We start from the raw sequence: 25,157 nt of genomic DNA, 5'->3' as shown, positions 1-25,157 counted from the left end.
TTACTGCAGCAAAAGTGCCTCGGTGTTTAGTACACCAAAAAGGTTCTCAACTTCTCTTTGTACGTATTCCAACTCCTGGGCGACCTGAGCTGTGACCAAGGTGTACGCGTACAACAAGGCATAGTCCTTCTCTTCAACAACGATGTCGTCCTTACTGTTGCCGTTGCTGTTCCCGTTGCTGTTCCCGTTGCTGTTTCCATTGCCATTCGGTTCCGCCCCTGGAGTGGACGGCTGCGTGGATGGATGGTGCTCTTTTCTGAACTGGTAGATTTTGCCCAGCAGCCGGTCCTTGTTGCCAACCACCGACGGAATGGCGTCAGTGAGCGGATACTCCAACATGATTGAGCTGGCGAGCACCTGGAATACGTGGCAGATACGGTCGCAAAGTTGAGCGCGCTCTGGGGCCGTGTATTCGAGCAACGCTTTCTCGCCATCCGACAGTTGGCCGCGTCTTGAAGTGACGAGTCTCATGGCATGGAAGCCATCGAGAATCTTGCTGGTAGACGACATGATGCGGGCATATGCCGCATCGGGAAACGGGCCTCGAAGCTCAAATTCACTCTTTGCTGCGTTACGCAAAGCCTCAAGTTTGGACGCTGTGATTTCGTCAGCGGTAGTCGACCGTTGTGAGTGCAAAGTTCCTACCGTAACGTTGCAGAGCCTGCTCTTCTCCAGCCCTCATGTAAGACCTTGTGTTGTCGCTTCGGAGCAAGATGGCTAGCGGCCCTCTCTTCCAGATAAGTCCCAACTGCAGGTAGAGCACAGAGAGACCCTCCTTGAATTTCTTCCTGCCTGAGATAGGCCAGATCGCACGACACACAATGATACCCCACAAGATACCAAGCGTGACGGCGACAAATCTGTGGTAGCAAATCTCGAACATCAAAGGGTTGGCGCCACCTTCATCGTCATCATCGTCCTCCACCTTCTGTGAGAGCGAGTATGCGTAAAGGACTGTGACGTTCCAGGCCAAAATCGTGATTCTACCGAAGGGGGCGTTGTTCTTCACCAACATCATGTAGAAGCAGAAAAAGCTCACCATCCAGCCGAAGAATGCAAGAATAACACCGTTACCTTGACTAATTGCCCAGGCCGTCATCGCGAATAATACTCCAGCGATAGTGCCGATGAACCTGGCAGTACCGGTAGTGTTGGCAGCGCCTACCGTCATTGACGCAACAATCATGAAAGACAACAGACCCCACTCGCCTCGCCAGTGTCGATATACATCTTTGGTTGCCGGAAGGAAAGCACAAGCTGCCCAGAGGGCGGCACCGAAGCCAACCTTGACACCAAAGCGAACTTGAAGACATGTTAGCAACGGCCTGCCTTCCGTGTATTATCTAGTTGACTTACTGTCATCACGGGACAAGACCCTGAGGAATTTGAGAATCACCTGCGAAAGCAGACGTAGGATCGTACTCGCATTCGGAGCAGCGTCCCAGCTGAACGTGTCTCTTCGTTTGATCATGGTATCCGGAATGCCTCTAGGCACGGCGGATTTTCTGAGAGGCCGGACAGGCTGCTCAGTCGCATCCATTGGCTGATGCAGCAGGCGCTCAGCATCAAGGTTGTTCGGGTCTGGTTCTCTTGGTGGCGAGGGGGTGTTCCAATACTTCCATGGCTTGAGCCAGTTCCAGCTGCGAGAGCCTAACTCCCTGTGGTACTTCAGCTCCTCGAGTGCTGTCAAGTAGGCATCGATATCTTCGGCAACGTGCTGCAAGCTGAAACTAAAGTGTCCGCAAGCAGCCGCGACCTCTTCAATATCTGCCTGGATCTTCTCCGATCTCGACCGCCCGAGCTCAATGCTAGTGTACAGTTCTTGGAGCGCGTTGGTCCTCGCATGGTTGTACAATGTCATGGCATCCTGCAAACTGTGCTTAAAGTGCGGGTTAACAGTGATCTTAGAGTCCGCACCAGCACCGAAAGCCTGCTCTCTGAGGATCTCCGAAAGCGTGTATGCTAGCGATTTCATAGAAGGCCCTAACAGCGCCATGAAGAGTTCGAAAATCTCGCTTGGTGATTTGAATGGAGGGAGAGGTGGTGGCGGCCCATCTGGTGTCGCTTCAGGGCTGGGGTGGTCGTCAATTTCGTCCTCAAATTCCTCATCCTCATCAATAGACGCCAAGGTAGCAAATCTGTCCCGGGAACCCTTCAGATACTGTGACATCGCACGAGAAAGTGTGGGGGAGAAGACAGTGCTGCCAGGAGAGAGCTGTCCAGCCATGGGATCTTGAGGCAGCTCCTTTAGAAGACTGAACTGCGTGTTAGCAGCACTCCTTAAGCCCCCGATAGCCTGCGACAGTGACTCAAGCGACTTGACTAGAGCCTTCTCCAGGTCGTATACCTTCTCGCGGCCCAAAACCCAATGCTCGAACTTGGACTCTCTAAGGCTCTTCGTCATCTTAGCATGAGTAGCCTTGTACTGCCTCACGACGAAGGCGAAGTCCCCCGACATGATCTCGTTCTCAGAGCCATTCAAGAAGCCGCGAGTGATCATGGCGAGCATGTCTGAGAGGGATACGGCACCGGCGTTCAAGGAGGTGCGCAACAATGCTCTCGCTGAGACTCTCCAAAGCAATAGGTTGACCGCCACGGCGATGGTGATGCCCATGACCAACATCTTAAGAACCTGAACTATCTTGGCCTCGGAGAAGTGCCCTTCATGAATCGCCTCTTCTCTGGTAATAACGGCAATAATGGCGATAGATGCAAGAGTACAGCCGACATTGACTAGCGGGTTATTGAGCCTCTGCTTGACCCAACCAACGAAGCCAAGACCGCCGCCGATGCAGAATGTGAGGATGAGAACATGCGACAACGGGATGAGACCGAGCTTCCCTCCGACGAGAACAGAGAAGAGCATGGAGATGACCGAGACGACTTCGGCGTACAAGATGGCAATAGTGGCGATGGCTGCGGCCTCGACCATGGAACCCCACGTCCGACTGGCGTGGAAATAGACCGTCAGAGTCGCGACAACGTGCTTTCCATCAGGCTTGCCTAGAAACGTCGATATCGGTGCAAGGAAGGTTGCCAGACTGGCGAGGAGATATGCGACGGAGCATTTCACCACTCCCTTGCCCGTCGGTGAAAGCAGCCAGTCCCAGAAGCGGGAGGCGCTGGTCTTGATATTGTGTTTGACGACATTGAAAGATTCGCCGGTCGTCTCGGCGGTCAGGAGAGATCGGTAGCCGTCGACTTCAGGAGAAGGGATTTCGATGCTCGAGCCACGGAGGGAGAATTGGCGGCGACTGCGTTCGCCGGTGCCAGGAACAATGAAGGTGCCGTTGCGAAGCTTCTGTAACGGTGGCGCATCATCAGCTGCAGACCTCTAGGGCCTGGTCAAGGGCCAGTGACAGAAGATGTACTCACGCTCCGCTTGGAAGGCCGCCTAGGAGGCCATTGGTTTGTGGCCGACGAGCTCATCACGGTTGGGTGTTGGCGCACCACCCAAATGCCCAGCCGTGTTGGAGCAGTCGTGGAGTTTTGTTGCGCCCAGACGAGCTTCGCGGGGGCTGCGCAAGATGCCGCTCGGTAAATAATCCTTTCCCTTGGCTCTGGAATGGTAGGAGCGTAAACAAGCTGGAAGGGTGGCGTTCCTAGCCGGTAGGTATATCGGCACGCAAAATGAGAGAGGAATAGGCAGAGACGCGCACACGGCTCACTAAGACAAGACAACAGCTTCCGCCAGATTCGCCGTCAGCTTCCAGCCTACTGCCAACTGCAAAGGCGACTATTAAACAACTCGACGGCCGAGCATCCGCGACACTGGTCAGGTCTGGTAGGGTCTGGTCTGGAACCTGAAGGAAAGCAACAGCTAAGGCAGGCGGTCCCTTAGCTGCAGCTCTTCTTACCCGCCGTGACCTTAAAGGCTGGAGCATGTCGCGTCGACCACTCAGAAGCCCAACGACCCATGTCACCTGCCCAGTGCAAATGTCTGGAGGATACGCGGACATCTCAATCATGCAGCACTGTGTTCCCACTCTTGTGTGTAGGAAGTGGGCGTGGTACGTCGACGAGTCGTGACATAAGGCAAGCCCAGGTACCTCTCTACTTTAAGCTAAGCTTCCTGACCTAGGTATCTTAGCTGCGGTACAATGACTCCAACATCCATGTCTAAGTTGCTGGCTATTCCAGATTGACTAAACAACTCACTCATTGTCAAGACACCCTTACGTTGCCGGCAGACAACGTTAACGAGTTTTTGCCGCCGCGGCCTTCTCATGAAGCTCTCAAGCCATCGGTGTTACACGAATTTCCTATGAAGAGGTTCATCTCCAGAATGGCTACTGTTACACCCCGCCGGTTCGCCCCGTTGAAGGATGGAGCCGCGGCCAACTCAAACGCCCCGCGGTTGAAAGGCATCGTCTTTGACGTTGACGGAACGCTATGGTACGTAACGTGGGAAACTCTCATCGCTTGTGTTCTCCTTCCGTTATTCATTTGCCTCGCAAACTCATCTCATCCTTTTATCGGCGTGTCACGAGACGGGACGTCAATCTTGGCTTTCTCACTTGATAAGCAATGGATTCAACCGTGACTTCAATGGCCAATGAGATCATCGTCCATCATGCGAGACATGAGCTTCACTGACAACATTAGTGAACCCCAAACATACATGTTCAAAGAAATGCGCGATGCTCTCAAGATTACAAAGTCCGTCGACATTCTTGACCACATTTACGCTCTCCCGACCCCAGAGGCCCAAGAAACGGCAATGGAGTCCATCAGACAGATCGAGAGGACTGCCATGGCGTCGCAGGTCGCCCAGCCCGGCCTCGTCGAGCTGATGTCTTACCTCGACAGCCGTGGTGTCCGGAAGGGCATCTGCACCCGCAACTTCGATACGCCCGTTACCCACCTCCTCGGCAAGTTCCTGGAAGGCTCCCTCTTTGAGCCAATCATCACTCGCGATTTTCGTCCGCCAAAGCCCGACCCTGCCGGTATCCTGCACATCGCCAAAAGCTGGGGGCTGGTCAAAGAGGCACCGATCGGGGCTGATGGTCAAGAAGCGCAGGGCGATGCGACTGAGCTCATCATGGTAGGAGACTCAATCGACGACATGACGGCTGGCCGAAGAGCGGGCGCGGCGACAGTGCTCCTCGCAAACGACGTGAACGTGCATCTGGTGGACCACGAGCATACCGACCTCGTAATACGGCGCCTGGATGAACTGATTCCTATTCTGGAGGATGGATTCCACAGCAGAGAGACTGGAGCTGCATAGTGAGCTAGTCGTCCACAGGACAGATCTCGGCCGCATCATGCAGCCTGTTGTTGGCGAGGGCTACCAACGACGCGGTGATATCACATCAATGTGATCCAGGCACAGGACTGCTCAAGCATTTGTGACTTTGTCTAGATAGCATGTACGCCCACAATGAAAAACCTTCCTCCAAGCTTGCTACATACATGATTCCCTACGTGGGACTTTGACAAAACCCCTCCCCTCCTGGTCACGGTTGGTCGACGCCGCTCTGTCCAAGCTTTCTAAAAAGGCTGAATCGTCGGGCGTCTTACAACAAACGACCGAGTTTGCAAGAGGTTGATATCAATACATGCGCCTAGTGATGCAGAGAAAGACCGGAAAATCCTTTTGGTTTCGCCCAGACCGACTGCTGGACCGCTGAGGTATGTCGGGACCTTAGATAAATGGATCCTCCAGGCCGATGACGTTGTCTACACGCGACGTCCTGCGACCTCTGACACCATTCTGTGGGAGGCGTTGAGAAGGGTAGATTGGAGCTGAGGCGAGGGGTCGTTCTACCTGATCTTCAGATGCTGGTCGGAAGGCCGTTTGCATGGGCATGCTGCAGGACTTCGGACCTTGGTCAACAGACGCTTCTAGTTGTTGTAGCGAAACAACACGGTTTGGCGCTCTGCTATGCTGTGCTTTCGCTTGGGGTACCCGTGGCCGAGCGCCGCGAGTGTAGTTGAAGCCTCCCCGTGCCTAGTTGGAAGTACCGTTGTACACATCGCTCGCGTAGCTTCGGGGTGCTGGCGGCATGCCGAATGTGGCTTGTCTTCTGCTCTCTCTCCTGGTCTCATCTGGGGTGCCCTTCCGAGGAGGGGCTGGCGGCAGCGGACCACCAGGGGCAGGACGAACAGGAAGGCTGAAAGATGCAGCATTGGCGCTCACAGGGCCAGCACTGTTGGGATATTCGCCGACCTTGGGGATCGGATTGGTCGTAACAATCCGCTGTCCCATCCCGGGGTGACCAGCCGCCTGTTGTCGGCTGCTGATGGCGTTGACGCCGTTTCTGGTGGGGGAGCGGTTGGAGTGGGTGGCAGGTTCGCGCGGAGAAATGATACCAGCTCCCGCGATGGGAATCTCTCCTGACGTCGGCGTGTCAAGCGAGCGATCGTTTGTAGATCCGCCCTGATATGTCGGGGAGTCACTGGAATTCAGGAGGTCTCGAGTCGCGGGAGAAAGCTGGGGCGCAAGGTGAGACTTTCTGTTGTCCCTCTCCATCAAACCAACAGCCCATTCCCTCAAGTCTACGGGGGTTCGCTTGGCAGCTTGAACAAAAGGATCCCGGTCCTAGCACATATGCGATTAGCTGGAGAAGCCCACGTCAGCCAAGGACTAGACTTACAAAAAGTTCCTGAGGGGTAGGTCGCTCGTCGGGGTTCTTGAAAAGACACTTCTGAATCATATCCTCCAGAATGGAGGGGAAAGCATCGCTTTTGGGTAGCTTGGGCGCGGGTTCGTGTACAATCTGCTGTAACAGATCCAGAATGCCAGCTGGGGCGCACTCGCCGTCGGAAAGCTGCTCGCTCGCGTTGAATGGGAACTTGCCAATGGCAAGCTCCATGATACTCAGACCAAAACTCCACACGTCGGATTTGACAGTGTACTTCTCGCCTTGAATTCGCTCAGGAGCCATGTATGTCGATGTTCCAACGAATGTGTCTGCGACGGAGTTGATAAGTTCTCCAGACACACCGAAATCGCACAACTTGATACTTCCTCTCGAGTTCACCAGAATGTTTGACGGCTTGATGTCTCGGTGCATGATATGATGCTTGGAGTACAGGTAGGTCAAGCCGCCGAGGGTGGCCACAGCAATCTTGCCAAGAACGTCTACTCGGACTGGGCCGAAGACCTTGGATACCCGATCTAGCGCGCTGTGCTGAGTTAGCATGCATCCTCCGCCCTACCAAGGACTATAACATACCCGACATCCATATACTCCATGCACATGATGACATCGTTGTGAGGGTTCAGAAATGCGCCGTAGAAATTTACGATGTACTCGGATGAGCAACCGTGCATAATCTGAAGTTCGCGGACAATGCGCTTGCGCATCTCCTTCTTGGCTTCCACGTGGATGACCTAGAGGCGTCGATCAATACCGGTTGCTGCATTCCTCTCCAAGTGATGACTTACCTTGCGAGCCATGACAGTCCCAGTCAACACGTGCTTGACCTTGCTGACAGTGCCTCCATTTCCGGACCCAAGCTCCTTCAAGATCTCCAAGTCCTCCGGCCGCAAGTCCAGCTTGTACTCGATGCCAATCTCCAACTGCGCTGACTGCTCCCCGCTATCTTTATCGCGGGGATCATAGCCATGTCTGCTGGTTTCGGCAGTCGGTGGGGGTTTCGGTGCAGCAGGCGTCAGGGCGAGGCCCTTGACGTTCTTGCGCTTCATGGACCGGGGCGCGAAGGGGTCGGCCATTTTGGGAGTGAAGCTTTCGCTGTGTGATTCGTGCGGCGAATGACCAAGTTTGAAGATGAACAGAACCAGCTCAAGTTACAACGAAAAGGCCGTTGACATGCCCTTCCGTTGGGGTATGGATATGGACCGAGCAAAGAGCTACCCTGAGAATCCGCCGTAGGATTGAAGAGTCGCGACCATATGTTGGGGCGCGCTCGTAGAATAAGACGGCGGCAAGATGAGGTTCCGGCGACGGGGTAATCGGGGTCGTCGGGTGAGGATCGGGAACGAGAGAGAGAGGCGGCGGATGGGCGTTTGGCAACGGGAGAACGTTGCTATCGCAGAGTCGCAGAGGCCGAGTGGTGGGTTTTAGTATCTCGCGGTGGACCGGAGCGATCGATAGATTCCGAGGTCGATGACTGCCTGCAGAAAGGGGGAAAGAGGGGCGTAGATGGCTCGAAATTTGTCGGTGTGGTTGTCGTCGATGGTGTCCCGTCCCGTTTCGGCCAAGGTGGGGTTGGACGGCGTGGTAGGGAGGCGACTCCGAGGAAGAGCGAGGGGGGAGGGGTGGCGAGCGAGAAATAGGCAACGTGCTCCGTGGTCTTGGGAAAGGAGTTAATGAGACCTCGTAGACGCAAATGAGGTTGCTCTCGATAGGAAAATAGGCGGTACGTGGGTCGGGTCTGGTTGGTGAAGGAGGAGACGGGGAGGGGAGGAGGGGAAGGGATGGGGAAAAAAGATGGAAAGGGTACACAGCAGAAACAGACGACGGAAACAGATGCAGAAGTGAAAGGGAAGAAAAAACACTGGAGCGTTCAGGATTCGGATTGGACTGGACTGGGCTGGTGGGAGTAGAATGGGAGAAGACTGGCCCGGTCAAAGGTTCCAGGCTTGGTTTGCTTGACACACAAACATCCAGTCAGTGACCAGCAGTGAGATGTGCCTCTCAGTGCCCAATGCGAAGTGCAAAGTGCAGCAGTGAATGGGGAGAGGGGAGCTGGTGCAGAGGGGCAGAGACGCAGAGATGCAGAGATGCAGGAGTGCAGAAGTGCAGACTCGGGCGCTGGTTGGTGCTCAGGCTGCTGCCGTGGAGGCGAGCAGGTGCAGGTAAATCCAGGTCCAGGTTCAGTGTGCGGATGCAGCCCACCAAAGAGCCACGGTCCAGTCCGGTCCCGTCCACTTAGTCTGCTTTAGATGGCACCTAAAGTAGGCATTGCCATGTACTCTGCGCCTATCCATCGTCTTACACTGGTCCCCAGCATGTCTGGCGGACAAATCAACGCCCAGGGACGGTTTCGGATCACACGAAGCCTGCTGTTGTTGTGCCTTCACAACCCAAGCCCCAAACTCCCAACTTTCCAAGGTCTGCGCCGATGGCGGATGCGATGAATACCTTCTATTACCTTACCTTACCTACCTTCGAGGTTGCCTTGGATACCCGACCTCCTTCCTCCCACAGCATCTTAGCACCAGTCTTGACGGGCCACAGCCCAGCACTAGACCGGGCCAGTGTTTTAAAGGCGTCAAGACCCAGCCCCGGAGTACGGGATAGAGGTAACTTGACGCACGTTTTAGGGCCACAGTGGCAGCCAAACGCTTGAATCTCTAGGGGGCCCTGTAGAATCGTGGGGCCACTAGTGAACATTCGCGACGGACAAAGGTGGACATGCATCCTCTGCTATTTTGCAGTGCCCAGGGAAGTACCTTCATCTAAATTCCGACGTCGACGGCACGTTTTCGAGATGCCCGCTTGAAGTACCTTACCTCACCACTCGTGCCTTGTCTTCCGTACGGCTGCCCTTTGGCCAATCTTTGTCAGTCTGCCAACGACCGTCACTCCTGTGGCCACACCTAGCCAGCCTGTCAGCTCGTCGGCGCCAGTAGCAGGCTTCGGATTGGGCTACGACACCCGAGAAACACGCCCGGCCGCATCAACCCAACTCTTTCCTTCCAACGACGTACGACCTCGTCATTTGCCTGTGTGCCTGACAGCCAGTTGAATGCTTCCCGGCGACAGACGGCAAACGAAGTGAGGCAGAGAAGGCGACAGAAAGATAGAAGATCTTGTCTGGAGCGCCAACAGAGACTTCTACCGTCTCTCGTCTAAGAATACCACCCACCTCGTCCAGACGTTGAAAGCAGATGTACATCGTCTTCTTTCACATTTCAGATAGCTCAGTCCAACCCAATCCTGTGGACTTCTCCATCACCCTCCCAACCCATCACACCAACCTCCTGGCTTCAGACAGGGGCCTAGTCGTCTGTACGTTGAAAGCTGGGACTTGGACTGATGCGATGAATCGCTTCGAGCCAACGATGGCAGAGAAATTCCACTTCTCCCGCACCGGGGCCTTGAATCGCCAAACGGGCTGGTGTCTCAGTGTCTCGCCGCCCGTCCTCATTGGCCCCTCACCCCCAACCAACCCGTGCGTCTGTGTGTATGACCTGCTTCCCGACGGGCTCCATCTGGTTGCCCAAGCGCGAAAAAACGTGCTATCGCGGGCTGCACGATGGATCCGTGGCTCGCTTGTCGCTGTTGGCTGCAATGTGCTTCCCTGTGACGGCGCTGTCTTGTGTCATGTTGATGGACAAAGAACGGGGTCCCTAAGGGCTCAACCGACCTATTCGACTCCTTTTGACTCAGTTTCTCCCAATCATGAACTCAAAAACATCTTTTTCGACGAATCCCCACGCAAAATAGCCCACGTCTTCACCTACCCATGTCCACTCGCAACAAGCAGGTTGGCATCCGATATGTCCTTTCGAGTACGGGATAAGGCGGGATAGGAAACTAGTCCGTTTGGTAACCAAGCATGCCGTCCCAAACATTGCAGTTTCTGGAACTCTCACCGCTCACGGCAGCTTGTTTGATAGAGTCCTGAAGCATCTCTGGCGTATTGCCGACCTGGAGCCACTGTGTTGAGTAAGCTCGTCAACGTGGTCAATGGTTATCGACCTCTGTAGTGACCCTGCTCCTTGGTAAGTCATTGAAATTCAGCGTGGAGAGTCATGAGCCACGACCATTGAATGGCGGGTTGTGGATTAGCAGACTGGGGTAGCTAGTTTTCCTGGGACTGACCTCAGCCAACAGGGAAGGCAGGGGTCTCGCATGGGGACAAGCTTATGTAAGTTGGATTTGGGCTGGCTAAGGTATCTCGGATTAACTGATAAGATAAGGAGCATCGGATGTCGGATAATTGTAGCCAATTGAACCTGCCTGCGCGAGGCTGAGGTCCAGCGAACGAGGCGCGCAAAAGGTCCAAGCTTTCAATTATTCCCAGTGCAGCGGCGACCGAAATTTGTCTGGCGACGGGCGCATTTCTTCAGTTTCTAATCATTTTCTTCCAGCAACCATTCCACCCAATCCTTCGACTCAAGACCTCGCGACTACGGATATAGCTGAAAAAATCTTCCTACCGCAAGATCTCGCCGGCAACTCTGTCTTCGAACCTTTCATCGCGCCGAACCCGCCAGCAATCACGACGTGACATCAACCGCGTACTGCGACTGCCCTTTTTGGCGAGTTCAAGATGAGCAAGTCGATGCGTGACTTCGTTGACGGCGAGGCCGAGCTCGATGACGAGGATGACGAGTCCATGGATGAAGATGCTGAGCCCGTTTCTCGCAGGAGGAACGTTGCCCCTGAGGATTCTTCCGAGGAAGAAGAAGACGACGATGACGAGGAGGAGGCGCGTAAGGTAGGGAGGACCCAGCGCCGTGCTATAGAACCGGTCACTAATCCAAGTTTCTCTAAAGATTCGCGAAGGTTTCATCGTCGACGAGGATGAAGAGGAAGAAGGCGAGGACTCAGATGCCCAAGAACGGATCGTCAAGAGGAAGCGCGAGCACCGCGATCGGGAAGAAGAGGAGCAGCTTGACGAGGACGATTTGGAACTCATTGGAGAGCAGATCGAACGTCGAGCACCCACACAAGTAGGCGCCTATCAACATGCGCCGCCTCACTCCTTACTGACAGCTACCTAGCCAAAATTCAAGCGTTTGAAACGAGGACATCGAGACGAAGATGATAGGGGCCCCGAGCGACGCGGCTTGGAAGACATGTTTTCGGACGAGGACGAGGAGGCCAACGAACAAAGACACTACGGCCGAGCGAATTACCGCTCCCAAGCTGACGAATTCGATGACTTTATTGAAGAGGACTTCCCCGAGGACGAGGACGAGCGAGCGCGTCAACTCGAAGATGCAGAAGTGGCACGGCCGCGCGACAAGGGCGTGGGCGGTGTCGTGGACACCACTGGACTTGATAAGGATGCTTTGGAGGACATGGAAGCCATTTTCGGTAACGGCGAGGACTACGACTGGGCTCTGCAGATGGAAGACGAAGAAGAGGATCGTGAGCGTGAAGAGCAAACCATCGAGCTTAAGGACGTCTTCGAGCCGTCTCAGCTGAAGGAGAAGTTGCTCACCGACGAGGACAACCAAATCCGATTCACCGACGAGCCCGAAAGATTCCAGCTGGACCGAAAGCCGTTCAAGCATCTGCAAATAACTGCAGAGCAATTCAAGGAGGAAGCCAGGTGGATCGCAGCTTTGATGTGGCCCAAAAAGCTTCTCCAGTCTGAACTTCATTCGCCCTTCACCAAGGCTATCGGCAAAGTTCTTGAGTTCTTCGTCGTCGACGACGTTGAAGTACCGTACGTCTTCCAACACCGCAAGGACTACTTGATTCACGCCAAGAAAACGAAGAACCCCGACCATCGCGATGATCCCGACGCCCCTGAATACATCGTCAGCGCCGACAAGCTGCTTACTCAGGACGACTTGTGGCGCATCCTCGAGCTTGACATCAAGTTTCGCTCTCTTATTGAGAAGCGGAACTCGTTGGAGAAGACATTTGAGAGCCTAAAGGAGTCGGCCAGCATTAACGATGATGTCCTGACAGACATGATTTCCCAGGCTGCCACTATGGAGGAGCTGCAGGACCTCCAGGACTACCTACACTTCCAGTACACGGCCGAGCTGAAGGACCTGTCTTCAATCAACGGCAATGGCAATCAGATGAAGCGTCCGGGCTCAAAATCGAACTTGTTTGACCGCATTCGCAGAAGCAAAGCAGCCGGCTTTGTCCGCGCTTATGGCATCACCCCTGATCGTTTCGCGCAAAACACTCTTCGAGAGGGCAACAAAGTCTTTGCTGATGATCCCAGCCAACTCCCCGATGACCTCGCTGACTCGCTCACCGATGAGGACTTCCAGACTGGTGATTCCGTTGTAAACGCTGCTCGCCAGATGTATGCGGAAGAGTTATTCGCCAACCCCCGCATGCGGAAACACTTCAGGATCAACTTCTACCAGATGGGCGAGATAAACTGTCGTCGAACGGAAAAGGGTCTGAAGAAGATCGACGAGTCGCATCCGTTCTACGAAGTCAAGTATCTCATCAACCAGACAATTGCCGATGTTGCTCGACAGCCTGAACTCTACCTCAAGATGATGAAGGCTGAGGAAGAGGGCCTTATTGAGGTCAAGTTGACTTTGGAGAATGAGGACGGCTTCAAGCGCCAATTGCGCCAAGAGTTTATCTCGGACAACTACAGCGAAATTGCTGATCGATGGAATGAGGAACGTCAAAAAGTGCTTGATATTGTTGTTCCCCGCCTTTCAAAGATCATCGCCAAGGGTGTCAAGGAGTCACTTCGTACAGCGTGTCAAGAGGAGGTGCTCAAGTCTTGCCGCGAAGAGTACGCCAAGAGACTCGATCAAGCACCGTACAAGCCCAAGGGCATGATTCTCGGTACCGTGCCTCGAATCATCACGTTGTCCAACGGTATGGGAGATCCCGCCCGAGATGCCACTTCATGGGTCTCAGTCGAGGAGGATGGTCGCGTCATTGAACAGGGCAAGCTTGGCAATCTCGCGCGTGATGAAGCCACCCGCGCGGAATTTGTTGACATCGTCAACAGACGCCGCCCCGATGCCATCGGTGTCAGTGGCTTTTCCGCAGACACTCAGAAGCTTGTAAGAGATTTGGAGTCTTTGATCAACGAAAAGGGCCTGATGGGCCCTGAATTCGACGATCCTGAGCTTGGCGAATACAGGACTGAGCCCCTCGAAGTCATCATCGTCAACGACGAAGTTGCCCGTCTGTACAAGGACAGTCCGCGAGCAGTAGCTGAACACCCGACCCTTAGCCCTCTCACGAGATACTGCATCGCTCTGGCGCACTATATGCAGAACCCGCTGAAGGAATACGCTGCTCTAGGCAAGGACATTGCGTCGTTGGCTTTCCACCCTTGTCAGAACCTTCTGCCCCAAGAAAAGCTACTCAAACATCTGGAGTCAGCGATGGTCGACATGGTGAATCTGTGTGGTGTGAACATTAACGAGGCCATCGGCGATTCATACACGGCTAATTTGCTGCCTTATGTTGCTGGCCTTGGCCCGCGCAAGGCTACCAGTGTCATTAAGGCTATCAACGCGAATGGCGGATCTGTCAGCAGCAGAGACGAGCTGGTCGGTGATCCGGACAGCGGAAAACTGCCAGTCGTGGGCCCTAGAGTATGGAACAACTGCGCCAGTTTCCTGTTCATCGACTACGATGCGACAAATCCAACCTCCGATCCCCTGGACAATACTCGTGTCCATCCCGAGGACTACGAACTTGGTCGCAAGATGGCGGCTGATGCTTTGGAACTCGATGAGGAAGACGTCAAGGCCGAGACAGACCATAACGGCCCCGGGGCCATTGTCCGCAAGCTTTTCAAGGAGGACGAACAGGAAAAGGTCAATGAGCTTATTTTGGAGGAGTATGCCGAGCAGCTGGAGCGAAACTACAGTCAAAGGAAGCGCGCGACCCTCGAAACCATCCGAGCCGAATTGCAAGCGCCGTACGAAGAACTCCGACGCAACTTTGCCGCACTTGGCGCGAACGAGATTTTCACAATGTTTACTGGCGAGACGAAGGACACTCTTGCTCAGGGCATGATCATTCCGGTGAACGTGCGGGTTGTGAAGGACGACTTTGCGATTGTGAAACTCGACTGCGGTATTGAGGGTCGTATCGAGTCACACGATGGCCCCGACGGCGTACGGGTAAGAGGCATTCTCTCGACGGGGCAAACGGTACAAGCCAAGGTCCTGGATGTGAATTACAAGGACTTTATTGCCAAGCTCTCTGCACGCGATGCCGAAGTCAAGCGCCCGTACAAGCGGCAGCTCTACCACGGTCATGGGCAGTGGGATGACAGACTCGAGGCAGCCGATAAGGAAGAGCTGCGCGAGAAGGATAAGACCACGGGTCGCACTCAGAGAGTCATCAAGCACCCCATGTTCAAGCCTTTCAATGGTTTGGAGGCAGAGCAATGGCTTGGTACTCAGCCAGCCGGAGAAGTCATCATCCGTCCCTCTTCCAAGGGCAACGATCATCTTGCTATTACCTGGAAGGTTGCCGACGGTGTCTTCCAGCATGTTGATGTCTTGGAATTGCAAAAAGATAATGAGTTCTCGGTCGGCAAGCTGCTCAAGGTGGGCGGAAAGTTCACCTACAAGGATCTTGACGAACTGATCCACGAGCACATCGAGGCCATGTCTAGAAAGGTGGACGAGATGATGCAACACGAAAAGTTCGAGAAGCGCTCTAAGCCAGACCTCGGTAAGTTAATGTCTAATTCTTTTGACAAGTTGTCGATCAAAGCTCATAATGTTTGCAGAGAAATGGCTCACAACGTACATTGACGCCAACCCCAACCGATCCGCCTACGCCTTCTGCATCGACACCAAGCACCCTGGCTACTTCTGGCTCTGCTTCAAGGCCAGCCGTTCGTCGCGAGTCAACTCCTGGCCTGTCCGCGTCATTCCCGGTGGCTTCGAGCTATTGAAGCAGGCCTACCCCGACATGAGAGCGCTCTGCAACGGCTTCAAGATTCGGTACCAGACTGAGATCACCAAGATGCAGAAGGGCGGTAGATAGGTTCCCCCCTCCGAGTCGAGGGATTACAGAAGAGGCGTTGCGAACATCGGCAGCTACTACTGAGACTGATGATGATGGGCGAGGCACTCGGTGATGAGAAAATTACTGCAGTTGGGGAATGAGACGTCGCCTGCGCCCGAGCCGAGGGTGGCGGCTATTTGTTTATTTTAGTATTTTCCAGGGCAATTCCGGAAACGTTGGACGAGATGGGAAGGGGGCGAAGAGCGGAAGATCAAGATCAATCAGCATTCATGTAAAAGCATTACCTAAAAGCTCAGAAGGCTCAGGGCCATAGATAAAAAAAATATTGGCGTCTATTGATGAACATCCGTCTATGATCTGGCGTGAAGTACTCGAAGTGATCTCGCTCACTGTAGAAAAGTTCGCATGTGCCGAATGCCTCGGGGTCCAACATGTGTGTCCCGTGCCTGTGGTCGTAGAACAGCGTACCTAGGTAGGCATATGAGGAGGTTACGTTCGAGCCTCGGCAACAGCGCCTGGAATAAATGGCCGTGAATATGCCCAGTATTGGTACAGCAGTTCTACCAGCTGAAACATAGAGATCATGCTTGTCCAGCGTTAGAGACTTTGGTCTCGAATCCCTTTTTATCTCTTTCTTCACCTGATTTTTTTCGGGTCTTTGTTTGGTTCCTGCCTCTCAAAGAAAGGGTCGAGATTGTGGAATATCTGCGAGAGCCCTCCACATGCAGCGAGCCTTACGAACATGCCGATGATAGAAATGACAAATGTTTAGAGAAGCACGGTAAGTAACTGTTCAGGCAATGCAAGGGCGATGTAATCCACTAGGCAAGCGGAGAGAGGGAACATTAATGGCAAGCTCCAATCGTATTATTGAATAGAAAAGCTGTCTTCACCAGAAGCGAAATTCTATGTACGCAATGTCTAAAATTGAGATTCTGTGTGAAGCAGATTTGTGACAAAAGGAACGTAATGTGCCTCCAAACAAGACAATGGCATATCCATTTCCCTGATCATTTATCCAGGAATCATATCATGGCACCTTTACAGAACGAAGACGGCAAAAGCGCCGACCGCCATGAGGGCAAAGCCGACGCCAGCCTGGACGGCGTTGTTGGTGATGACGAGCTTCGTCGTCGCCGGGCAGCTGGCGCCGGAGCAGACCGTGGTGGAAGCGCCAGGGGCGGTGCCAGAGGCCTTGGCGCTGGACACGGTGGATGACTTGGTGACCGTGGTGGTGGAGTTGCTGTAAGTGTTGCCGTTGTTGCTCTTGTTTGTGTTGCTGCCACCGCCGTTGTTGCTGTTGTTGCTCTTGTTCGTGTTGCTGCCGCCCGTGGTCTTAGCAGAAGTGGTGCTGACAGTGATGACCTTGGTGACCTTGGTCGCGGGGGTGGTCTTGGGTGTGGCCGGAACACCAGGGGTCGTGACCTCTGTGACAGTCTTGGTCGTGACGCTGCCGATGGGGCAGTTGGGGACGGAGGCAGGGCACTTGGTGATGGTGTAGGTCTTAGTGAGGACGGTGGTCCTGACGCCAGGGGGGTTCGTCTTGGTGGTGGGCTTGGTGGTGTTTTTGTTGACCTTTGTGGTGGCCTTCGTGGTGTTGCTCTTGTTCACCTTGGTCGAAGCCTTGCCATTGCCCTTGGCGGAGGTAGTCTTGACCGCGGCGGTGACGGGGCAAACGGTAGTGTAAAGGGCAATGGTCTTGGTCACGACGGCGCCGACTGGGCAGTTTGTGACGGTTGGGGCGCAAGAGGTCACAGTGGAAACCTGGGTGGTGAAGACTGTTGAGGTAGTCAACTGGACGACGGAGGACGAAGAGACAACAGGGGTGGGAGCGGGGATGACGGAAGTTTGGTTCCAGTTGTTGGTGATGGTCGAGAACGCGCTGGCGGTTCCAGAGACGGGACCAGTGCCGGCATCGGTGACAGAGCCGGAAGCAGAGGCAGCAGCAGAAGAGACGGAAGCTCCGCTGGACCCGGAGCCGGATGCTTGGGAAGAAGCGGAAGCGGAAGCGGAAGCGGACGCGGAAGCGGAAGCAATGTCGGAGGAAGCAGAGCCAGAGGCAACAGCAGATCCGGAAGCAGCGGCAGACCCAGAAGCGGCGGCAGATGAGGCAGAGCCTGAGGCCTGAGAAGAGGCGGAGCCGCTGACCGAAGCAGACGCAGTGGCACTGGTACTAGCAGAATCGGTGGCAGAGAGGCTAGAAGCCGATGCGCTGGCGGAAGAAGACTGGCTGGCAGATGCGGAGGCGGAGGCGGAGGAAGAAGCGGACGAGGACGCCGTGGAAGAGGCAGAGGAGGAGACAGTGGAGGAAGTCTGACCGCCCTCCTTGAAGATGCGGATGTCCTTGACCTTGAAATATGTGTCGCTGAAAGCCGATGGGTTCGTAGCGGCGTAGGTAGAGCAAACAGCATGGCCTGTGGCGGCCTTGCATTCGCTACCCCAGACTCCATCATTTCCGGCAAGCACACCACACATGCCGATGTTAATGACGAGTCTCTGGTCCTTGAAGTGGCTGTTGATGTTGCAGGCATCGTTGGCGATCAGCATGCTGGGAGTGCCCCAGGTGGCGGTGTCAGGGGAGTCGGAGTTGACGTTGTCCGGAACCGAGCCCCATCGCCAGGAGAAGAACTTGATGTAATCGTCGGTCCACTCAACAGCGTAGACACCGCCATCGGAGGAGCCGTAGGGGTCAGAGGAGGTGGTCGAGGTTGTGCAACCTTGGTTGGAATACTGGTTGGGCGCCTCCTGATCACAGTTGGGCGTGTCCACCTGGGCAGTCTGGCCAGTCGAGCTGATGAGGCACTGGCCTTGTTCCGAGGACTTGTAGGTGTGAGCGGCGGGCTTGTTGACCTTGTTAAGGTTCCAGCCTTCGAACCAATCGAGCTCTCCCTTCGTGGGCCAAGGCGAACCGTACGACCAGCTTTGCCAATGTTAGTACCAATGTTGACAACAGCGTAACTAACAGACTTACAAGGCAGGCCAAGCACCACAGACGGGCTTGGGCAAGTGGGAGAAGCGAGCGACAATCAGAGCCTTGTTGTAGACTTCCTTGCTCTCAAGTCTCACACTGGAGCGACCAACACCAGGGAACTGGGTGATACTCTTGGCGTCGAGGCCCAGGTAGATCTCGCCACCGGCGGTGGACGCGAGACCCAGGGCTTGGGCATCCGCCTGGGAGCGGTAGTTGATGTAGCCCGAAGTTGGGTCGACGTCGTTGTAGTTCGAGGTGTTGTAGTTGCTCTCGAAGAAGGTGAACTTGCTGAAGAAGTTGGTCGAATCGTACGTATCGGCCAGAGAAAACTTCTTGGCAGCAACATCACCAGCCAAGGCCAAGGCAGCAGTGCCGATGGTAACGAGCGAAGGGGCCATTTTGAGCGGTATTAAATTTATTGAAACGAGAGACTAGGTATTAGGTGTCTGTAAAAACGAGTGACTTGACGAAAGATACGTCGTTGGACGAGCAAGGCGGCTCTGGAGGTTGCTGGACGGCACAGGAGTTGTCGAGGTGCTGCGTGAAGAGGGAAGGGAAAAGGAAACCCTTGTCGAGTGGACAAGGTGCCCTCTTATGAAGCCCTTGGTTGCACATCACGAATGTGTGTTTGAAAGTCCCTCTCTGCTGGCAAGTCGGGCACTTACACGCGGGCAGGGGGCACAGCAGCATCGCGGCAAGCCAGCCTAGTGAGGGCTGGGCTTCTCCTGGAAGGGGTAGCTCTCGATGGCCTGGCAAGCTCTCCAAAAATCGGGTAGGGGTCGCTTGGTCGAGCAATTGGGGCCTAGAAAGGAAAAGCTTATGTTGAATAAGGCCTCACGATAGCGGCTGGGAAGCACGCGAGAGTCCATTGATGGCGGCTTCGGAGCCAAGCGCCGTAAGGTCCGGGCACAAGTTCGGTGGAGGTTCCTTTCCTGCGGGTCAGGTCTGCGGGAAAGGGGCCCGGGAAATTGCGAAAAAGGCAATGATTGACAGCGATTGGAGGGATCCCGCGATGGCTGCCACGGGGCGCCGCGATATGTTGCCAGGGTCGTGAGTGTGTCGCCCGATGCGCTAACTTGAAGTGACTGTAGCGTCGTGACTATTCGAAAGTGGTACAGAACGCAAGCCTTCAGCGACAGCCGCACCTAGTGGCGTTGCGGCTATCTGGTTGGTAACCGTGACTCAGAACCACCCTCCCCTTTCCTACGACACGTTGTCTGGGTCGCTGGATGCACTTGTCAAGTTGGCGTGATGCCTAATGCAGGTACGTGATCACGGCCAGCAGAGGCAGGTGTTCGTCAGACATAGTTGCTGTTCTGGGCTGTGCCACATAATTCAATATTCTCCCCCGCGGCGTGGATAATCATGAGTCGTTCGAGGTGCTTCCCTGCGATCAATTTCCACCCGCTTCGACAGTTCTTTTCGACATACACGTGCAATGCCAAGGTCATTGAGCAACAGGACTCTTGAACAGTCAATAGAGATTTGAGACATGAGGCTTCAGGTGAGAGATGGACGTCGATGAAGCCTTCCACCTGGTGGCTATTCTGGAAGAGCTGAAGGAGTAAGACGTCGGAGCGTCAATGCGGCTATCACTTGGCACCGTCACAGCGCTCAGAGAGGGAAGAATATGGGCGAGTTGTGAACATCTTGGTTTACTCCGTTGATGCCAAGTGAAAATCTCAGGTCCGCCACCAGTTTTGAGCTATGCCCAAATAGAGCCAACGCCGAGTCAAAAGGCTGCTTTAAGCCTTTAGACCACAGTTCAACCACGATAACCCAAAAGCAATGGCATCGTGCCGGGATTGTTAAATTACCAAGCTGTGGTCATGCGGCAAAGTATGCGAAAGTCGTGTATGCGAAGGGACTTTGGTCACTGAACCTGCAGCAAAGCAGGCAGCAGCAACCAAGGGAATCTGGTTTTCGATCCTGTCTCGCACGAAACAGAATTTGCACTTGGCCCCCTCCCACGCCGCGTCGTGCGAGAAGCCGATGACATGGGAGCGCCATCGCGTCCGGTAGACTGTTCACTAGAACCAACGGACGGAGCAACATGGTACCACCGCCCGGCGCTAAAACAAGACTTGTCTGCCGAATGAGGGTGTTCGAAGCAAAATAGACGACGCACTTGCATTGGAATGGGATCGAGAAAAAACTGCACCACGTACTATTCAGGAGGTTTGATTGACCGCCTAGGGCCTGGGATAAGCTAATGGGAGCTAAACCATACTCCTGGGTCTGCATGAACAAAAGCCCAATTGTTGGAAACGTCTGGACGAAATTTTCGATTTGCCGGCAAGCACGTGGCTTTGAGATGTTTCTGCCGAAGGGCATTAGACGGCGTGGCGGCCGCCAGACCGTCCTCCTTCCATGACTATCTGAGCCTGTTGATCCTCTTTTTCGACTGGACTGAATACATGGCCGTCTTCTTCTTTTTCTCCTATTCGCGTCGGCTGCTTTTGGCAACATCTCCGCAGTGTTTGATGATTGGCCTAAAGGCGGTTTAGATTCGTATGATGGGCGCATGCGAACCTGCCTAGGGTGATGCAATTGTGACCGTCTTGTTGGTATGATCAAGCCATCGCAATCTGGATTCGGTCAGCCTCATCCAAGCAAGTGTTATGCGGAAAAGACTATGGGGACATCCTTCTTGAATTCAGACAAATTTGAGAAGATATGATAACGCGGTGTTTGTCGGCACTGCACCAACAGATCCAGGACAAGCCTATCACTTCTAGGTGCTTCGCTGGCCCCGCGTGCGTCATCATGGTCAAGACAAAGTCAGAAGAAATCGCACGTAACTTACATTGTACAGGTGCTTAGAAGCAGGGGTATCTTTGTGTAGTTGGTTGCAAGAAGGGCCTTCCGCGGCGTCATGTCTCGGGCCTGAACTTGCCGCGCTTCTCCCTCATAGCGTCAACCTTCTTTCGGTCCTCGTCGAATCTCTGCATCAAGGCAGCCTGCTCCGCCTTGCGACGCTCGCGCATCTGGAAGCGGTAGAAGTCGGTTGTCTCTGACTTCTTCTTGGCTGCCTTGTCCACCATCTTCTGGCGAGCCTCCTCGGCCTCGTTCTTGCTCGCCGGAGCAGCACGACCACCGCGCGTAACAGTAACGAAGCCGTCTTCGTCCGGCTCGTTGCGTAACCTCTTGGCCATTTCCTGTGCCTCCTTCTCCTTGCGGTTGAAGACGTTAAAGAATGCGTGAACTGACTTCTGCGTCGCCACCTTGTCGCAGCGAGAGAGTTGCAGATGGGTCGAGATCCATTGCGATCCGAGTTCAGGTAGGTCTTTCGACACGCCCTCACCCCAGACGGGGTACTTCTTCGACTTGTTCGCCTTCTTGATCGCCTTCAACACGAGCTCGACACTCTTGTCATCGGCCAGAAGAACGATGGCGCTGCTGCCGCTCTTTCGCAGCCTCCTCGTCCAAATATCCGGCAGCCGTGCCACTTCTTCCTCCTTCGCTCTTTCCTCCGCTTCCTGCTCGCCGCGCTTGCGCTTCTTGCCAAAGTTCGAGACTTTCACGGCCTGGGCTGGGTCAATGGCGGTCGCGGCTTTTCGCTCATCTTCGAATGCGATGCCCTCGAAGCGGCCGGGTCCGACGAGAGCGGCAAACACTTGGCGAAAATGGGCCTCGGTGCTGTCTACTGGTACATTCTTCAAGAACAGGCTTCGATCGTCAATCTCGGTAGGGATCTTGGGCGCGTTTCGTCGAACGCGGATTTCGTGTACGGCGTTGACGGGACAAGACGGAAGAGCGGGAATCTTGACGGGGAGGAGGACGAAGCCGTCTCCTTGAGACTCGGTTGATGGCATTTTGGCGACAGCGGGCGGGCCGAGCAACGTCAAAAAAGTCTTGTCGTGTTCTCGACGGAGAACGCAAGCATAACAGCTTCCAAAAATCTCAATCCACTGGGAAAAAGTTTAGGTGGGACCGAGTCCTGCTTATCGATTGCGACTTACTGGTCTGTGCGTCTTTCTCGGTCAAGTTCGGTCAAGTTCGGTGACTTACTTCGCTGCATCGACGGCACCGATGCAATCTGTGAACTCACCGGACGTAACACTGACTGCCTCAATAGTTTCTGAAATAAATTGATTCGTTCTGCATCATATCTCGATCGCTATTCTTCCGATACCACGGCTCACGCAGCTCAGCATCGATCCCGCCTTCTCTTCAGGAGATAATGCTGTGCCCCTGTGGTCGACCCGACCAGACTTCAACACTACCTTGCACGTTCCGCAATTTCCGACCTCGCAGCTACTTTCCAAGTCGCCGATACCACGCTTTATTACCTCCAGAAGCGTTTCCTCTTCGCTAACTTTGAGAACCTTGCCGTCTCGATTTGACACCTCCACCTCGAATGGATCGCCAGTCGTATCAGCAGCAAAAGCCTCGTAGTGGACGTCAGTGGCATCAAGACCACTTTCTTCCGCCGCCTTATTCGCCGCCTCCATCATACGTGTCGGTCCGCAAACATAGACGTGGCTGTTCCACTTGAGAGTCCGCATGATCTCGCCGATATCCATTCTTTCTCCTTTGGAACCATCATAGATGCGGGCACTCTTGCCAAAAGACTCAAGGCGCGAGCGGAACGGCACATCATCGGCCGAGCGGATGCCGTAATGTAATTCAAAATTGTAGTGGACTGAATGGTAGGCCTCCATGAGCGCCATGAAGGCAGTAATGCCGATCCCGCCAACGATGAAGACGTGGTTGCTAGACGCACTGGCAACCTTCACATCTGTAGTGATCCGACCGACTTGGACGATGTCGCCAACGTTGGCAGATTCGTGAAACCAACGAGAGCCTCCGCGGCTATTGTCTTCGAGCGCGATGCCCAGTTCGAATCTTTTGGGTTCGCCAGAGACAATGGAGTAGGATCGTAGCAGTTCGTTGGGAAGCTTGATCTTCGTATGGGCGCCTTCCATGTCGACCTCGGGTTGAGCATCGCCACTGACAGATTCCAAAGTGAATGAAGAAACCCGAGATGTTTCCCTCTTCTTCTCGACAATTTTGTAGTCGCGCCATTCTTCACCCTTGTCCTTCGTCTTTTTCGCCTGGGCCTTCGCCTTGGCCACTCGCCGCTGGAACGCGCCACGACTCTCCTTCCCCATCTCTTCAATTTGCGCCAGCTCTTCGTTCATCTGCAAATTGCTCTGGTCTCTATGCAGGAACTCCTGCACCCTCTCAATAGTCCATGCTGGCCACTTGCGCTCGACAAGCTTAATCTCGTCGCCGGCCTTGACGGTGCCCTCCTTTAGAACACGGTAATACCAGCCAGTCCTGCTCGTCTTGTACGTGTTCGGGGCGAAGTTTTTAAGTTGAAAGCGATGATTGAGCTTGAAGCAGGGCTGTCGAGGCAAGCTTACTTGGAGCAGAACCTCGTCGCCGACGGCAATGCCATCGCCAATGCAAACGTTGCGCTCGTTCATGTGCTTAGTGACGAAGTTTTCGCCAAAGCCGCCCGGCTGGAAACGATCTGCAGCCGCAGGGAATTCGTTCTGCCATCCGGGGTAGTGCGACGAACAATCTGGAGATTGGTTTTGAGTTGGACGTGCTATCGCCGTGGGAGACGGTAAACCACTTACATCCGTGGATCGCCTTATCGACACCTCCGTGAAATGTCGGGTCGTGCTCGTCATCCTCGAGGCCGAGGAAAGATACCCGAACGGGTCCGTTGCGCAAGTTTTTGTCTATTCCCGATTCGATTTCTAAGCCCGGCATTTTCTTCATGGTGCTTGTCCGGACCTCTAAAAGAGTGTCGCTGACGAAAGGCGCTCTGAGGTCGACTTGCTCTGAGGCGCCCATGGCTGCAATTGAGCTACTACTTTCAGTGTCAAATGAGCATGAATTCCAATTGAGGTGTAGGAATGCGCGGAAAGGAACTGAGAGAAGTTGTGGGAAAGATATCCAAGATTGGATCTTACCGGAACGGTCGATGACGGCTAACCCACGGGCCGTGTTAAAGACGACTTACACACGGTACCGCACACCGTGAGATGCGGCGGGGTATGCAAGACTGAAGCATCGTCGTCAAATGGCGGCCGGGTTCTTTTGTAACGTAGAGTTGGGGATTGCTGTTGAAATCCCGTTTGGAAACAGCGGTCAACGCGGCGCTGGAGCACGAAATCAAGTTTCTATCAATCTGAATCGTGTAACGTCCCTATGGCCCGGGGAATGGAAACAGATGGCGCGGTTTTTCTTGGTGTCAAGGGCGCCCTTTGGCAGGTCTCGAATACATATTTTCGTGAGATCTGAGTTGTGTCTTGTGGGCGACATGAGTGAGGGGTAACTGTGTGTGTCAGGCATGTGCAATGAATTGAACAGGCGCTGGGGCTTGGGAACCTTTAGGACATGCCTTTTCCATCATTTGTAATCAGCAATCACCGAGTGTTTATCTGGGATGAAGGAAGGCCTTTAAAATAACATACTTGTCGGACTTGCAGAATACATAAGCGACAGACTATTACCTACCTTAATTACCAAGGTAGGTAGGTGGGCGCTTAACAGGCATCCTGCCGAAAGCAGCCCCACAAGTCCGGACCTACGTACCGAAGGTAGTCGATCGGCAGGTGTGGGGAGCCTCCGGCTCGGGGTTACACAATGGGGATGCC

General features: G+C 54.3%; 7 protein-coding genes across 7 annotated transcripts; 2 read left to right on the top strand and 5 right to left on the bottom strand.

The window, feature by feature from the left end:
• On the bottom strand, positions 1-3,429 carry CGCA056_v013243 (Uncharacterized protein; the record flags this gene model as incomplete). Its single annotated transcript, XM_037328487.1, has 4 exons — positions 1-596; positions 646-1,302; positions 1,357-3,301; positions 3,376-3,429. 4 exons carry the CDS (start codon positions 3,427-3,429, stop codon positions 1-3), a joined length of 3,252 nt encoding a protein of 1,083 aa, XP_037173212.1.
• Positions 3,430-4,285: 856 nt separating this feature from the next.
• CGCA056_v013242 (putative uncharacterized hydrolase) lies at positions 4,286-5,230 on the top strand (the record flags this gene model as incomplete). Its single annotated transcript, XM_037328486.1, has 2 exons — positions 4,286-4,395; positions 4,606-5,230. 2 exons carry the CDS (start codon positions 4,286-4,288, stop codon positions 5,228-5,230), a joined length of 735 nt encoding a protein of 244 aa, XP_037173213.1.
• A 723-nt stretch (positions 5,231-5,953) lies between these two features.
• On the bottom strand, positions 5,954-7,681 carry FUZ7 (Dual specificity protein kinase FUZ7; the record flags this gene model as incomplete). The annotated part of the gene is made up of 4 exons (XM_037328485.1): positions 5,954-6,544; positions 6,600-7,131; positions 7,182-7,339; positions 7,394-7,681. 4 exons carry the CDS (start codon positions 7,679-7,681, stop codon positions 5,954-5,956), a joined length of 1,569 nt encoding a protein of 522 aa, XP_037173210.1.
• A 3,509-nt stretch (positions 7,682-11,190) lies between these two features.
• On the top strand, positions 11,191-15,590 carry SPT6 (Transcription elongation factor SPT6; the record flags this gene model as incomplete). Its single annotated transcript, XM_037328484.1, has 4 exons — positions 11,191-11,358; positions 11,417-11,593; positions 11,645-15,272; positions 15,331-15,590. The coding sequence occupies 4 exons, from the start codon at positions 11,191-11,193 to the stop codon at positions 15,588-15,590; spliced, it is 4,233 nt and encodes a 1,410-aa protein (XP_037173211.1).
• A 1,023-nt stretch (positions 15,591-16,613) lies between these two features.
• CGCA056_v013239 (Endo-1,3(4)-beta-glucanase) lies at positions 16,614-18,941 on the bottom strand (the record flags this gene model as incomplete). The annotated part of the gene is made up of 2 exons (XM_037328483.1): positions 16,614-18,492; positions 18,544-18,941. The coding sequence occupies 2 exons, from the start codon at positions 18,939-18,941 to the stop codon at positions 16,614-16,616; spliced, it is 2,277 nt and encodes a 758-aa protein (XP_037173251.1).
• Positions 18,942-21,416: 2,475 nt separating this feature from the next.
• On the bottom strand, positions 21,417-22,358 carry RRP7 (Ribosomal RNA-processing protein 7; the record flags this gene model as incomplete). Its single annotated transcript, XM_037328482.1, has 1 exon — positions 21,417-22,358. One exon carries the CDS (start codon positions 22,356-22,358, stop codon positions 21,417-21,419), a length of 942 nt encoding a protein of 313 aa, XP_037172551.1.
• Positions 22,359-22,649: 291 nt separating this feature from the next.
• yeaX-0 (Carnitine monooxygenase reductase subunit) lies at positions 22,650-24,351 on the bottom strand (the record flags this gene model as incomplete). The annotated part of the gene is made up of 2 exons (XM_037328481.1): positions 22,650-24,073; positions 24,132-24,351. The coding sequence occupies 2 exons, from the start codon at positions 24,349-24,351 to the stop codon at positions 22,650-22,652; spliced, it is 1,644 nt and encodes a 547-aa protein (XP_037172566.1).
• Positions 24,352-25,157: the final 806 nt, after the last annotated feature.

The sequence above is a fragment of the Colletotrichum aenigma genome, assembly GCF_013390185.1.
Source record: "Colletotrichum aenigma strain Cg56 chromosome Unknown KSG_Cg56_contig09, whole genome shotgun sequence".
In the NCBI taxonomy this organism is placed as follows: Eukaryota; Fungi; Ascomycota; class Sordariomycetes; order Glomerellales; family Glomerellaceae; genus Colletotrichum; species Colletotrichum aenigma.
Note: the sequence above shows the minus strand (reverse complement) of the source record. Positions and strands in the feature narration are given on the sequence as shown.